Source organism: Chelonia mydas, chromosome 5 (genome assembly GCF_015237465.2).
Source record: "Chelonia mydas isolate rCheMyd1 chromosome 5, rCheMyd1.pri.v2, whole genome shotgun sequence".
Lineage (NCBI taxonomy): Eukaryota > Metazoa > Chordata > Testudines > Cheloniidae > Chelonia > Chelonia mydas.
This window is the reverse complement of record NC_051245.2, coordinates 87,004,656-87,021,552: the sequence shown is the minus strand read 5'-3', so window position 1 is coordinate 87,021,552 and position 16,897 is coordinate 87,004,656. Positions and strand designations below refer to the sequence as shown.

Sequence of the window (16,897 nt, the reverse complement as noted above, 5' to 3'; positions counted from 1 at the left end):
CTGCCCCAACGAGTACCACTGAGGGAAAAAGATCAACAACTGTGCGTGGGGGCGCACACACACCTACAGTGGAATGGACATGTAAAAATACGCGAAGAAGAGAGAAGAATTTTAAAATGTTAAAAGACACATGACACCTCCAGGTGTGTGATTATAGTATCATATATGCCACATTTCAGAGCGTCCATGCCTCAGGTTCACTTTCATAATACAAGATATGTGCGTATGACATACCTACACATCCTGAAACGTATTGCTTTCATAAAGGGGTTCTATTACTATTTCTTTGTTAATGGAAGCCTTTAATCATGTCAAGTAACCAGGTGCCAAATCATTATAAATTTCTAAATATATTGGATAGAATTGGTGCACTATATAATAGAATATTTCTAAAAAAAATCTAAACTGATTATAGGGTAATAAATGTTTTAAATTAATAACTTTTTGCTCATGATTTTTCATGAAAAAACAAGTAAATGAGTATTCCCACAATGCATTAATCCATAAGGACATAGTTTAGCAATTTAAACATTGCCTTTTAAATACTTTAACTACATGGAGCCCTAGATACAAATCCAGACAGATTTGAATCTGTCCCCAGAAGGGAAATTTTTCTATAATTCCAAAGGAGAAGTGGGTACTCAGCACCTCTGACAATCAGGGCCTGTTTCTGTTTATCTTCTTATGATCTATGGATGAAGCTTTTGATGCCAAGGCATCATGTTCTGTGAAGTTTTTAATTTTAACATATTTTATTAGAGTAGGAATTTGTCATGGTGTTCTGCACAAAAATTTCTCCTCTTTCCACTACTGTTATTAAGCTACATGACAGCTACTCTCCCCCATGGAAGTTGCTGGATTTCGATGATGCTGTATATGAGAGAAGTATTTGGTGATCCCTCAGCCGAAAAGATGTAATGTATTAATTGTGGTACATACCAGTAATGAATCTTTTATGATACACACTACGTGTTCCAGTGAGCTTGTTTGAGTGGAAATCAACCTTTCAAAAAGATGCAGTGTTGCTTTTTCAAGGCTAGGCAGATGACGAAGCCACAAGCTTAGGATAGCTGATTCAGAGAGGGCAATCTTCTTCCTGAGTTAATGGGAAAATATTGTTTTCTACAAACTGAGCCATGAAGTGAATAAATATTTAAAAGATTGCATATCAATGCAAAATTATCAATCCACATATACATACTTATACAATTTTAGGAGAAAGTGCATATCTTAATTATTACCTACCTTTTACAGATGGGAAAACTGAGATACTTAGCCCTGGTCTACACTACGGGGTTAGATCGAATTTAGCTGCATTAGGTCGATTTAAAAATGACTGCGTCCACACAACCAACCCCATTCCGTCGACCTAAAGGGCTCTTAAAATCGAATTCTGTACTCCTCCCTGACCAGGGGAGTAGCGCTAAAATCGACCTTGCTGGGTCGAATTTGGGGTAGTGCGGATGCAAATCGACGGCATTGGCCTCCGGGACGCTATCCCAGAGTGCTCCATTGTGACTGCTCTGGACAGCAATTTCAACTCCGATGCACTAGCCAAGTACACAGGAAAAGCCCCGGGAACTTTTTGAATTTCATTTCCTGTTTGGTCAGTGTGGCGAACTCAGCAGCACAGGTGACCATGCAGTCCCCCCAGAATCGCAAACAAGCTCCAGCGTGGACCGAAAGGGAGACATTGGATCTAATTGCTGTAGGGGGAGAAGCATCTGTGCAGGCCGAACTCCAATCAAAAAGAAAAAATGCAAATATATATGCCAAATCGAACGGGGCATGGTGGAGAGAGGCTACAACAGGGACGCACAGTAGTGCCGCGTGGAAGTTAAGGACTCAGGCAAGCCTACCAAAAGACAAAGTGGGCAAACCGTCGCTCCGGGTCAGAGCCCCATACATGCCACTTCTGTGATCAGCTGCATAGCATTCTAGGGGGGACCTTACCACTATCCGACCACTGTCTGTGGACACCTGCAAGGGGGGAGTCTCACGCCACAGCGAAGAGGATTTTGTGGACGAGGAGGAGGAGAATGCGCAGCAGGCAAGCGGTGAATGCATTCTCCCCGGCAGCCAGGACCTTTTCATCATCCTGGAGCCAATACCCTCCCAAGGCGGGATCCCCAACCCTGAAGCCGGAGAAGGCACCTCTGGTGAGTGCACATTTGTAACTACAGCACAGGGTTTAAAAGCAATAGTGTTTAATGTTTGATTAGCCCTGAAGAATTGGGATGCATTCACGGCCAGTACAGCTACTGGAAAAGTCTGTTCACATGTCAGGGGATGGAGCGGGAATCCTCCAGGGACATCTCCTTGAAGCTCTCCTGGAGCTACCATGAAAGCCTTCTGCAGAGGGTTTCTGGAGAGGGCTGCCTTATTTCATCCTCCACGGTAGGACATTTTATCACGCCAAGCCAGTAGCAAATATTCTGGAATCATTGCAGCACAAAAGCATGGCAGCGAATGGTCCTGGGTTTTGGTCTCATTCAAGCAACATTCGGTCAATATCTTTCTGGGTTAGCCTCAGTAGAGTGATATCATTCATCGTCACCTGGTTGAAATAGGGGAATTTTTGTAAGGGAACAGTAAACGGACCCCATTTATGCTGGGCTGTTTGCGCTTGGCTAAAAGGGATCATCCCAGAGAACAGCCATGCGGTGGGGTGGGGGGGGGGAGGAGTGAAGGAATCATCCCAGAGAATAGCCACGCGGCGGGGGAAGGGGAGAAGGCATCATCCTAGAGACTAGCCATGCGGAGGGGTGGGAGGAGGTGTGTGCTGCACATCTACCCGAAAACCACAGCCCCTCCTTTTAAATGTGAAACCCAACCAGCATTGCTTGCTATGGGAAAGGATGGCGTTGCAGTTTGAAACCATTCCCACATGTTATGAAGGTGTAAGAAGCCAACCCCGTGTAACAAAAAGCTTACCATGGCTGCCTGGAAACCGAATTCTGTTGCCCAGCCGTTTGTGATGTGTCACCATACCGGCAGGCGTTCAATATAAAAGGCAAAATACGATCTTGTACCTAAAGCACATGTGCTGTCTGCTGTGAATTGCTTGATTCACTGTGAGAGTCTCCCTTTTGTTCTCAGAAATGTATCATCTTAAATTTTACTCTCCCTTTTTATCTCCCCCCAGGTGCAAATGTTTCTACGCTCCCCCTATTATCTCCGTCCCTGAGGTTATTGCAGATTAGAAGGCGAAAAAAATGCACTCGCGAGGACATGTTTGCCGAGCTCATGCAGTCCTCCTGCGCTGATAGGGCACAGCTTATTGCATGGAGGCGTGCAGTGGCAGAGGCCAGGAAAGAATTAAGTGAGCGCGAAGAGTGGAGGCAGGACGCAATGCTGAGGGGGAGCAAACAGACATGATGAAGCGTCTGTTGGGGGAGCAAACGGACATGATGAAGCGTCTGTTGGAGCTGCAGGAAAGCCAACAAGAGCACAGACCCTCCCTGCATCCACTGTATAACCGCATGCCCTCCTCCCCAGGTTCCATATCTGCCTCACCCAGACGCCCAAGAACGCGGGGGGGAGGCTCCAGACAGGCAGCCACTCCACTCCAGAGGATGGCCCAAGCAACAGAAGGCTGTCATTCAAACAGTTTGATTGTTCGTGTGACTACAATAAACAATGTGGCCTTGTCCTTCCCTCCTCTCCCACCCCACCCGGGCTACTTTGTCCGACCTAATTTTGCAGTGTAGACATACCCTAAGAGATTAAGTGATTTCTCCCAAAGTCAAACAGCAGGTAAGTAGGAGTGCAGGAATTAGAACTAAGCCGCCACTGGCTCTTTAGTCCTCTATTCATGCTGCTTCTTAAAATGCTGCTTCTTAAAATGTGACTACAGCCTTAATAGAAAAGTTGAGAATTTATACTGTCTAATGGTAATTGCCTATCAACTGATTTATAGAAGTTCAGGTAAGTGAACCTCACAGCATATCTTGCAAGTCAACAAATCCACGCTCTGTCAGCTCATGAAAAGACTAGCTTTCTACTATAACTCAGCTAAAATACGTTATTATATAATTAGAAAATAAGATACCAAGAAAGCATAGGTTTGCAGTGGGACAACACCATAACGTGGGTATACTATGCATGAGGCAAAAAGCAGAGCACAGCAACCACCCAAGAAGAGGAAACATCCCACCACAACACACACTGGAATATGTTTACAGCTATTATAAAACTGGCATTAGGTTAGTTTCAGATTAAAATTTTTAAAAATACAACAAAAATTACATATCTTAATGTAACACCCAATTATGCAGAATTAAACAGAACTAAGGTTAGGATCTGTCCTCTGGTGTCCATGCCTTATCATGGAGGGACAGCTTGCGTGCTCTAACGATCCCCAGAGTCTGTGTTGGTGGGGGCTTTTTGCTCCTGGTAGGTTCTACCAGGCTTGACTGGTCTATGAGGGAGGGGCCAGACAAAACATACACCCTGGTCCTCCAGGTTGGGGGTTAGGCACAGGGCTAACAACCCTGTCCCGTAAAAAACAAAATATGTTACGGAAACAGCAACAGAGAAATCGACCATCACTGTGTGTGATGGCCTTCAGGAGTCAATGACCCATATGACTGCCAGTGGTGAAAGCCAAAAGGAAGCCACTGGCATGAAGACTGAAGTGCTCAACACCAAGACAAAAACCAAGGGTTTTTGGAATGTACGGACAATGTATGAAACAGGGAAGCTAGCTCAGATCACAGCAGAGATGAGACGCTACAGCTTACACATGCTGGGTGTCAAAGAGAGCAGATGGATGGGATCAGGAAGACTAATAGCAGCCTCGGGAGAAACTTTGCTGTTTTCTGGATGGGATGATGGACAACACCATGAGGGTGTTGCCATCCTTTTGAAGAAGGGAGTGGAGCATTCCCTGCTTGAATGGAAATCCATCAGCAGCAGACTTATGAGAGCCAAACTGAAAGGGAAATATAATAATATCACCCTGATTCAGTGCTCTGCCCTGACAAATGACAGTGATGAAGAAGTAAAGGACAAATTCTACCTTTAACTCCGCCTGTAGTGTGAGAGAGTACCACACCACAACCTAACTATTGTCATGGGAGACCTGAATGCCAAGGTCAGTAAGGACAACACAAACAACGACAGAGCAATGGGAAGACATGGGTGTGGCGCCATGAATGAAAATGGAGAAAGGCTTGTTGATTTTTGTAATATGAATGACCTAGTCATTGGCGGAACCCTATTTGAACATCGGGAAATTCACAAGCTGACATGGTGTTCTCCAGATGACAGGGATAAGAACCAGATTGACTATGATCAATGGCAAATGGCGACGCTCACTGACAGATGTGAAAGTGAGAAGGGGTGCAGATGTTGGTAGCAACCACCACCTTGTGACAGCCTCCATCAAGCTAAAACTGAGAAGTGTGGGTCCACCAAACAAGGGACAGACGTTATGATATTGACAAGCTGAAGTCCCTTGAAATATAGAAAGCCTTCATTCTGCAGTTAAAGAACAGGTTTCAAGCACTTGCAGACCTTGATGAAGAGGAGGGGAATGCAGGATTCTGATAGTGGTTGAAAACTTGTATAATTTCTCAAAAAGAAAAGGAGTACTTGTGGCACCTTAGAGACTAACCAATTTATTTGAGCATGAGCTTTCGTGAGCTACAGCTCACGAAAGCTCATGCTCAAATAAATTGGTTAGTCTCTAAGGTGCCACAAGTACTCCTTTTCTTTTTGCGAATACAGACTAACACGGCTGTTACTCTGAAACCTGTGAACAGAAATTATACAACTGTTGTCTACATAGCTGCTTCACATAAGATTTTACGTCTCCAGATAGAGGAAAACAGCAAAAATAATATTTAACACGTGCAGTACTTTACATTTTCAAAATACTGTTTAACCATTAAATTAATGTGTATATATTATATGCACTGTACTACAACATCTTGGCTCAGCAGGGTGAATTAAGAAGAGTGTCAGATTAGATTAACATTAATTTTATATTGTTTTTTGTGGTTTGATATGTATTATTATTTCAAGCTTTCTTTCTGATTTTAAATCAGAAAATGACAAGTGAAAGTGAAAGTGAAAAATGGACACTTCTTTTATATTTTTGAAAAAGTGTAAATGCAAAGTCCACACAGAGAAACTTTAACTCATAGGCAGGAAAATATTTCTTATACTGGGAGCAAACTGTCCTCTCTGTCCTTGTGCCAGAGGAACTTGGGCATGCTTCACAGGGGACACCACTGGGTTCTCTGGTAGGTTACTAGTCACAATACTTTTCTAGCATTTACTAATAACTAATTAAAGGAGCAGTCTTCTTGGATATCCAAAAAGAAGCCAAGTAAGGCTCATAACTTGAGGTCAGAGGCTGTAAAGGGCAGACAGACAGAGGTGAAGAATAGGGAGGTAAATAATGAAAGGTGACTGAAGTAGAAAAATGTAACTAAGTCCCTCTGAAGGTTACAAGAGCCTCAATAGAAGACCAAGAGCCCACCATACAAAGAATAATGAACTCAACACATCTATGCATAGGAATACTCTCACAAGTACTTTCAGAGGCCCTCAATGAATAAAGTGGCCAACAACAATACAAACTGAATTCCTTTAGCTTGTTGTGATAAACAATCACTGGAAAAGGTAAAACACAGGTCAGAGTATTCGATTCAGAAAAATCCTCTGTGACCGTAGAAAAACCCTCTATCACCACAGAAAATGTTCAGACTCACAATAAGGAGCGACAAAAATATTTGTAATGATTTATTGCCTGTTGACTCAAGTGATATTGACTCAGTTTGGACAGTCTATCCTAGGGCAGTTGTCCTAGGAAAGCTTCCAGAATTTTTACCACTACTTGTGGAAAGTGCTGATCTGAAGCCACAGGAAACAGACAAGTCAAAGACCACCCATTCCTTTTGGATTTTCAGATAAAGTTTCACTAAAACGAAAAGCCTTCATTAGTTTCTGATGGAGTATTTATCTAGTAGCACATGTACAACGATAAATTAAAAATTGCTGCCCTGATATTATCTACCAATGCAATGTTTTATTTTGCTGTTACTAGAGCCCTTGGGGGAAACACTGACTTCTGGTCTTCTTCAGTGATCTCATCTGAACTTCGCAGACATAATGATGATGGGCTCCAGAAGAACTAGCGTCCAGCCCTCCTTAGCTAAAATTATTTTTGGGGCCAGCTTAAGGACTTCGAAGAGATGGGAGAAAGGTGGATGAATGGAGGAGAAAAGGTTCCCAGAGGATCATTTAAATATATGAGGAATTCATAGTTTCCAAAAATGTCTTTTTAAAGCTATATAGCTGCCGAAAGCAAGAATTTCAGAGGGAGGGGGATTTTTTTTTTGTTTTGTTGGCTTTAAAAAAAAAAAAAAAAAAACCTCAGTCTGAGGATTAGTTCAGAAAACATGATATCTAGAGTAACAGCCCCATTTTCTTCTACTGACTATTATGGTAGATCGTGCCAAACTATTTCAACCTTAGAATATGGACACAGTTTAATACAGACATACAGTATGAGGACAGGTGAGCAAAAAGTTTCAAATTTATGAGATGGACTCCAGCAAAGACTTCAGTGCATTGTGAAGGAAACACCCTTTTCACTCCAGAAAACCTAGGTGAAGGATATTGTAATCATTCTTATGTCTAGAACTTCATATTTTAGTTGATAGAATCTCTGTTTCACTGAATGATCCTCTTGCTTAAGCTACTGCCCAGTCCACACTCTTAGAGAATCCACCTACCATATGAACATATATCATATATATGTTGTATTAACATATAAATTATAAGGACTCTTATTTGGGGTCACAAAGACAGCCCTCTCTCCACTCAAAAATTTTATCAGAGGAATGATCCAAGGTATCTGGTCTCTTGAGATGCTGAAAGGAGAAAGAGCTATAAGGCAGGGTTGTGATGAGCAGCAGTTGCCCCTGCAAGACATTGTGATGATTAGAGGAATGTTCGGGATGTGAAGATTCAAGTGTTCTAGGTATGAATATACTCTTCTTCAGTGGTCTATGCAAAAGGTAATCAAATACAAGTTATGTTAAAATCTTTAGAAATAAGGCCCAGGGATTTCATCCCAACTATGTGGTTTAATGAAGTGGGTGAAGTATTCAAGGCCCTATGTGGTCACTGTGAAAGCCCAAACTCAAAAGTTAAATCACTAGGTCTCAGAGATTCTATTCCATTCTATACAGGTTCTATCACCCTCATCACCAAAGTATCTCAGTGCCTTCAAGGACTGCACTGAATGACATGACTAATATCAGTCACATAGGAGTGCCAAACAGGGTCCAAGGCCCTCCCACTTTTGAAAGTGGATGGGGAGCCTGGAGGGAGGAGCTACAGGCCAGGGGCTGCTCTTGGGTCCCCCCCACCCTGGGAAGGTGGAGGCCTGGCTCCAGCTTCTGCCTTGGCCAGAATGCAGGGCCCTGGGCGGGGGGGAGCGAAGGGAGGGCCGGAAAGGGAAGAGGAGGACAGGGGCTGGGCCTTGTGCCCCCCCCCCCCCACTTTTAGGAAGAATCCGTCACCCCTGGTGTCACCCCTGGTCCAAGGAGAGAAGTGTGAAACTTTTGTTAGGGTGTTTTTGTTTATTTCTTTGCTTGCTTGCTTACTTACTTTGGTAGATTATTTAAAATACCTACTCATTACAATATATTTGTATTAGAGAAGGTGAGATTGAAGGAGGATGCCAATGGAAGTTGGTGAGGTTTGTGCTGGTCTTTATCATAGAATCATAGAATATTAGGGTTGGAAGAGATGTCAGGAGGTCATCTAGTCCAATCCCCTGCTCAAAGCAGGACCAGCACCAACTAAATCATCCCAGACAAGGCTTTGTCAAACCTCTAAGGATGGAGATTCCATCACCTCCCTAGGTAACCCATTCCAGTGTTTCACCACCCTCCTAGTGAAACAGTGTTTCCTAATATCCAACCTAGATCTCCCCAACTGCAACTTGAGACCATTGCTTCTTGTTCTGCCATCTGCCACCACTGAGAACAGAGTAGCTCCATCCTCTTTGGAACCCCCCTTCAGGTAGTTGAAGGCTTCTATCAAATCCCCCCTCATTCTTCTCTTCTGCAAACTAAATAACCCCAGTTCCCTCAGCCGCTCCTTGTAAGTCATGTGCCCCAGCCCCCTAATCATTTTCATTGCCCTCCACTGGACTCTCTCCAGTTTTAATCTATGAGCTAATCTCATCCAAGCACTGGACCACCTTGGAGGCAGAGTTATAAGCAAATCTACATATCGTTAACCGTATTCAAGTGCCTAGTTAAAAATAATCTGCTGGGAGACAGAAGACTTGAAAACAAGGAGAACCAAGTTCTCAATAGAAATACGAGAACGAACTGTCAGGAAACACAAAGACAAGAATATAACCGATATTTTTTGGTATGCAAGGACACAAAATTAAATCTGGATCTCTAATAGCAGAAGTTAGGAAAGATCCAGTATATTTATGGCAAAGAGGTACAACATCTCAGTGAAAGGCAAAGTCCAAAAACACAATTACAGTGACACTGTCTAACATATCATAGGGAAAGTAAAATTGAAACAGCACATCAGCAATCTAGAATCCTTGTTCTCGTTCCAACTTTAGGTCTGCTATTCAGGTAAAAAGAAAATATTCTGTTACAATACAGTAGACATTCAATGCATCCAACATGCAAATTCACCAAATAGTAATTCCAACTGAACAGAGTTAATATTCTTTTTGGTGAGGAGGCATAATCTGTATATTCTATGTTACTTACTTTAAAAATGTCTCATTCACAGCTTCTAAAAACTCTGAGCTGAGAACCTCTTGTGATCCACCTCCATGATAGGTAAGGAGCGCTTCCAGTAGAGGAGTTACATCAGGCAAAGTGATAAGAGGAACGCAGAAAAGGGACACTACAGTTACATGATCATCTGAAACTCTGGAGAAATAAAAAAGGTTTCTTATTTTAGGGAAAGAAAACACTCAAAAGTCTTAACTTCTAAAGTCAAGAAAACAATTATTTATTGTACCTAATGCTGAAGTATTCTCAAATGGAATACTTCAAAACAATCAGAATTTCTGTATGTTGGCACTGAGGACTATGGTAAACACGCTGCAGTAGGGACCTCAAACAATTCTAAAGTGCTGGCAGGTGTTCAATAACTACATATGCCTTGCTAGCAATGAATATTTTGCCTTTCCCGGTTTGATAAAGAGCAAAGCAGTCCCTCAGAGGAAGATTACAGTTTCACAGCTCTCACATGGGTATCTTAAGTTCTCACAGGAGACAACCAAGCTGGCTTTGAGATCTCTATGGTTTTTTTTGGCTTTTCTCATTCCAGCAGGAATTACTCCAGTGCACACCACAGTATAAATCCTGCTACCTTCAAGTGCTCAGGCATAAAATACAAGGATTTGTCTTAAAGATCTACAACTGAAGGGATGTATAGCATAGTATTTGTACAGCATAGTATTAGTATAGCATAGCATAGTAATTGACCCTGCTAACAAGATTGCACTTTTGGAAAAGATTAATGATGGTGCAATCTAAATAGTACTAAGGTGGAGGATAATTTAATATTTAAAGCCAAATTTGAAAAAGATTGACTTTTTCACATATGGATGATTGTGTTAACTGGGCAGCCAAAATAAGCAATTACATATGCAAAAGTAGGTATTTCCCAGTTTATGTACAAAATTACTTGTTATTACCTGTAGCGGGGTGACTGCCTCACCCCCATGAAAGAGTGGACCAGGGCAGGCCAGTGCAGCTGCGCAGTCTGGCAGCCAATAGGGAAGGGCCTGTCCGGAGTCAATCAGAACTGAGCTTTAGGCGGCCAATCAGGGCCAGGCTCAGCCCTATATAAAGGCTGCCCAGGAAGGGAGCAGTCAGTCTATTCCAGACCTTCATGGGGGAAGGTCTGTCTCCTGAGCAGGAAACCAGCACCTAGAACAGTGTTGTGCTGGGCAGGCTTGGGGAAGCAGAGGAGAGCTCCAGCCTGATACCTGCCAGACTGCTGGCCCTGAATAGAAGGGCTTAGAGGGTGCAATGGTGTCAGAGGGGAAGTGACCCAGGGAAGACTGAAAGGAAGGGGAGAGAAGGAGGGCAGGGAGGCTGATGTTAGAGGGTCCTTGGGTTGGGACCCAGAGTAGTGGGTGGGCCTGGGTCCCCACCCTCTTTTCCCCCTTGTGCCGCACTGGGCTGTGGAGCGGTGGCTGAATCAGGCTGCAATCTGCCCCCTGACATAAGAGGGGCTAGACTTGGGGGTTGTGGCAGGTCACTGAGGCTGGTGCAAAGACTCCTGATTAAACCCCTGCACCCAGAAGGGGTGAGTGTGGACTTGGGGGCACTGCTGGAGGGCAGTGTCCTGAAGAGGATGCTACAAGCTGGGAGCAACACGGGTCGAGAAGCCAACTGAGGGAGAGAGATGGATGGGACACCACCGGCAGAGGGCGCTCTGCATAAATTGAGCTAATTCCCTGACCGAACAGCAGGAGGCGCTGCAGTGGTGAGTCCCAACCCTGTCACGTTACCCATGCATCTGAACTTCAGAGGTAAAATTTAACAAGCTATATTTTGAAAATGTGGTTGTTCTTTTGACCAGAAACATCCCTCAAGTCTCCTGGAAAAAGGGTACTGATGGATGAAAACTACAGTTATTTACAGTGTCCTATTCAGCAATAAGAACTGAACATATTGTGATTTGTTGACGGCCCTTCTGATGTCTACAGTGGGGAAATGCTACATGATATATTTTCAAAGTTTCCTAAATTTTTGACTTAATATCTCCAGTTTAAAAATGAATATGGAAATAGGTATAGACATTCAGGCTCTGGCTGCAGCCTGGGCTCTAGGACCCTGTGAGGTGGAAGGGTCCCAGAGCTGCACCTGATCCTGTACATCTACACCTCAATTAAACAGCCCCTAAACCAGAGTCCCATGATCCTGAATCAGCTGGCACAGGCCAGCCACATGAGTCTAACTACAGTTTAGACATACCCTTGGACATCCCTCCCTGAACCTTAGAGTGTGTGTGAGAAAGAGATACATGGGGCAGAATCAGACAAGGGAGTCCGCAGTAGTCTAGCTCTTTGCAGGAAAGCCAAGGGTTGGGTAGGTTGCCCCAGAGCTAATGCAAAGACACCAGGTTTCTGTGCAGACTCCCCTCCTGTCTCCTGGCCTCCTATTGCAGGTTTATCTAGGACTGGACAATCAGATCCTTAACTACTCTGCTGACAATGCACAAGAACGAATATAATCCTGCTCGCTCTCCCACCGCAATATAAATCCTGTAGTATTAGCACAAGTAGTAAAAATCTGTTTTGTTACTGAAGTGAGCACCTATGACAGACTATACACAGTGTGCACCTCTGAGTAAAATGGAGCCACTTTCACAAAGGCTTTTCAATTAAAGTGTGGTTGTTACTTGAATACATATGGTATGTATCCCTCTGTTTTATTTTTGCTTTAATTTTTACTGACAAACTTTGATTCAGATGTAATCAAAGGTTCTGTTGGTGTATTCTGAAAATATTTTTAAATGTTTATTAAAAGGTTAGTCTTCATTTCAAAAAGCCCACAGTACTAGGTATACTAAGGAGGGATGGACACATTCAAAGTGGTGAGGAAATCAAGAACTAAGCAAATAATTGTTTTTACCAAAGAGACTGCTGCTCAGTCACCTCAAACAGCACTTCTAACACCCAATTCCATGTATTTAAACAGTGAATCTACTTGCATTGAGTAGTAGTTACTCACATGGGTAATCTCAATGGTATTACTGTGTGAGTCAGGACTCCTCAGCATGAGTAAGGACTACAAATTTGGACTCTTGCTAACTGTGCACTAGTGGTGACATCTGCCCTTCTGACATCACATAATAAGCATACAATAATACCTGCACTGTTCACTGATATGAACAAGGAATAGAAATACATAATTGGCTGAGGGGCATGTAAGAGCACTGCAGACATGCTACCCTATACCCCAAGGCTGTGATTATCTGGTAAGTAAAAGGTTTTCTGTGATGATCCACTTACCTAGCTTGTCCATTACCAAAGCTATATGGTAATTCTAAATATTACCATGATTCTAAATATATTTAAGTCGAATGTTTCAAATTCTGAAAGGACCTCACTGAACTTCAATGATCCATACTAAGACTTATTGAAATGAAGTTTAGATAACACCTACCTCCCTTGAATGTTAAGTCCATTAAACTGATTTCCTTTGAGTTCTGTCACTAATGATGAGACTATCTGTTAAACAAAATCAATGACATTAAAAACATTTATAGAGGGAAACACACACACTGCAAATAGGAAGACATCAGTTGTATTTGTCTGTGTGAGATGTTTCAATAGTGGTAAGTAGCCTTTTCTGTAGAGTCCCCTCCCCCCACACCTTCCCCCCCCAGTTCAAGATCAGTGTTCAAGACAATTACAGGTACTAAAGTTGTTAAACGCCCATCATATCATTCCCATTACACAATTAGCAAGCAAATAAGTGAAATATTACAGATTTGCATCCCAAGAGTTGAGAACTAACTTTTAAAGCCTTACAATGGGTAACAATTCCAAAATAAGTAGTAAATCTTTTTATGAAATAATATTCCTATGATTTTACAGGGAAATGAAAAATCACTAATTTCCCCAAAATATAGGGTTCAACTAGCATTGTAAATAGTGTGCACAGTCAAAAAGAAAATGTAATTGCATTTCTGGCAAACAAATGCCACAATATTTTCCCTAAATTTCATAATGTTACAAAACATATCTTATCTAATAGTCATTTTAGTGACACGAACAAGGATTTTTTTAAAAAACCATACACTTTAGTATAAGCCTCCCTTTTTGTCTCGTCATCTCCCATTTTATCTTTCTTCCTTAAAAGGCTGTAAGAGGAACCAAGGTACGAAAAGATAAGTCATTCAGTTCATGTTTCTTATAGCAATGACATTTTCATACACACTCTTACAAACTGGTGATTTATTACTAATAAAACCTCCATTACACAAAATACTCACATTTTTAACCAGTTTAGAATAGTAATCTGCAGACGTGCAGCCAAGAGCAGAAATAAAGGTACCAGTACCAACTTCGTTAGCTCCCCACGAAGAAGAAGAAAGGAGATGGCACAGCAAGCTCTTGATGAAATCATAGTGAAGGAGAAACAATAAAACATATTTTAGTGTCTGATATTATTATACCACCTAGATTTTGGGCCAGATCCTCAGATGGACTGTGGCTACTTTGAACCACACCACCAATATACTTTGGTCACAAAAGTCAGTGAAAGTTGCTCGGCTGAAGAGCATTCTAGAGTTGGGGTGATGCTGCTGTGGCTGACAGCGAAAACAAGGATTCAGATGTCACATGCTCTTGATAGTGCTAGTGTAGCAAGAAAAGGGCCTGGCCAGGATGGCCCCATACTACACAGATCCTGAGCTAGCTTTTAGGCCCCCGGTTGCCATTCCAGGCTGGTGTAACTTCAAGTACCCCTCAGACCACTAACACTGTGCACAAGGAAAGAAGTGCACAGAGCAACATCAGTCAGTATGGTGGCAAAGGGAATTTTACACTAGAGTTTCACACTACTCCCTCAATTATGCTTAGAATATTTTGGACATACTTGAGGATCTGGCCCTTTTTTTAGCTGTCTCACTAGGGAGTTAATGGCAGCATTTATGGTTTAATGTTGACATTTACTTAATACTTTCACTATTAAATTCTTTACACCAAATGTCAAAACAATTAGAAAACATATTAAAAAAATACAAATAGTTGGTATTCTATTTGCTGTAAGTTGAAATCAAATGAATTTTTATAAGAACCCGGAACAATGATTGCAGGAAGTGCCACTGATGATTCTGTAGGTGGCACTCTTCCTTCTGAGTTAGTACCAAACCAATACCCCAGCATGTTAGTAAGGCACTGCACTGCAAGATATGCTGGCTTTTGGACTAACCAAGGTATCACCCACTTGAACATCCCTCAGTATGAACAGCTCTGCTCTTATGAAAAGTGTTATCACAACTACATTAGTATTTTGCTTATCGAAAAAATTACATTTCTTAATTTCCAATTGTCAACTGTTATATTCTAATGGAATGTAGTACTAGACAGTTGCCATATTCCACCTCAGTGGTTCATTTCAGGTGCATGTTGAATCAGGACCTTACATGTTATAGCTACCTAAACAACATACAAATTCAACATGATTAATCATATGGAAATGTGTATGAAAGCTAGGTTATTGTGACTGAGTGAATTAGGATGAGCAGACACTGAATAAGAAGGCACTTGAAGACGCTTCTTCAAAATATGTATTTGGAAGGCAAATTGAGACCAAAGTCCTGTGATCTCAGTGGTACTGAGTCCTTGATCTATTTTTTTTGAACAGAGAACCTTATCTAAAATTCTCAACTAAAAAGAATGAAGCAGTTTAATTCCTGCTTTCAGAACTCCAATCCAAATATTTATATATGCTTTGTTGGATATCTTTAACCGGTTCACTGGTCCTGGAATTAAAAATATGCCCAGTTTGAAGCACTGTATATAAGATAATAAACAAGCAATAGAAATGCAATAAAGTCTAAAGACAATTATGGAATACCAAGAGATGTGCATCCCAAACTCTTGTATAATTTTGTATTCTTTTCTACAGGATTATTTTACACTGAAGATTTATGGCAATGCCTGAATTTTTTTTAAGATTTATTTTAGAGCTTTCAGCAAAAGAATAGCTGTTCTACCACCATCTAGTGGCAACTGTTCTAAACTGAAAATGAAAGGAAAATATTGTAGCAATTGTTTTATACAGCAGTTTGACAAAAGCAATTAATATACTTTTTTAAAAAATTTCAAAGCAGGAAAAATCAGCAAAAAGGGAACTTTCCTGGTGCGCAAGCTTCCAAATATAATCAAAATAGAAACTTTTCACCTTCACATTTTCCCTCTAATTTTCCCCATAATTAAATTACTAATTACTCTGGTAATTGCTATGTGTTTAACTCTTAGAATGCTATCAGATAGACAGCACCTGGAAACTAGGAGGGTTCAGCAGCTGCAAGGAGGCAAGGGGATGGTTTGCTGGTCTGAATGCAAGTTGAAAGATTCAGGGAGATGGCAGAACTGAAGACTCCTTGTCCAAGCATGGAGCCAGAGGAACCACTGTGTCACTACACACGATGGGTGCCGTGCACCATTACCTTCCCAGGGTTTCTGCCATCATTACATACAAACTAGGAGGCCTTGTAGATGAGCCGAAGCCTTAACTTTTTCTGGGATTGTTAGCTGAGAGTCAAGACACTACGGTAAGACGTTAAATCTACAAAAATCTCTTCTCAGACAAATTTTTCTAAATCTCTAACTTTTATTTCCCTCTCTGGACCTATTTCTATTATACTGTTTTCAATATGGGGTGAACAAAAAAGTGAAGAGTAGTCAAAGTGAGAGCATGACTTTGGTTTATATAGCAGTATAGTATTTCCAGTATTGTTCTTTACCCCTTTCTTAACATCCTAACATTTGCTTTGTGATTGTCTTGTACTATAAACCGCCCACAATGACACTCAGGTCCTTTTCCTCAGAGTTCATAGTTAAGTTCAATCAACATGTATTACTAGTTCAAATTGTTCCATCTAACATGCATTACATTGCATTTACCATCTCTGTTCTCTAATTGGCTGGATTTGGTAGGTCCCTGTGAAGTTCCTCAAATAGTGAATGACGGCCTTAGTATCAGATTAAAGAGTACAATGAAGAGAAAAAGCAGGTAGTCTGGGGAACACTGCAATTGGTTCTGGAAGAAGACTATCCTAAGCCAGTATGCTTTTTCCTACTGGGCTCAGAACAGAAATGCTCTTGCCACAGGAGGGACTTCTGGAGTAAAGGCATACTTGTTCTGCG

General features: G+C 41.7%; 1 protein-coding gene across 13 annotated transcripts in view; it reads right to left on the bottom strand.

The window, feature by feature from the left end:
- Nucleotides 1-16,897, bottom strand: part of FANCC (FA complementation group C) — a 153,267-nt gene that overhangs the window by 55,513 nt on the left and 80,857 nt on the right. For 11 of the 13 annotated variants that reach the window (XR_006291032.1, XM_043547096.1, XM_037901717.2 and 8 more), the window contains 4 exons: nt 14,014-14,133; nt 13,182-13,246; nt 9,762-9,926; nt 940-1,096 (listed from right to left, as the gene is read on the bottom strand). Coding sequence is in view for 12 of the 13 variants with exons in the window: in XM_043547096.1 (XP_043403031.1) it covers nt 940-1,096; nt 9,762-9,926; nt 13,182-13,246; nt 14,014-14,133 (507 nt within the window). In the remaining variant the exon portion in view is untranslated. Of the gene's footprint in view, nt 1-939; nt 1,097-9,761; nt 9,927-13,181; nt 13,247-14,013; nt 14,145-16,897 lie in introns of all 13 variants that reach the window. The other 2 variants (XM_043547101.1, XM_043547092.1) reach the window with 2 other exon arrangements.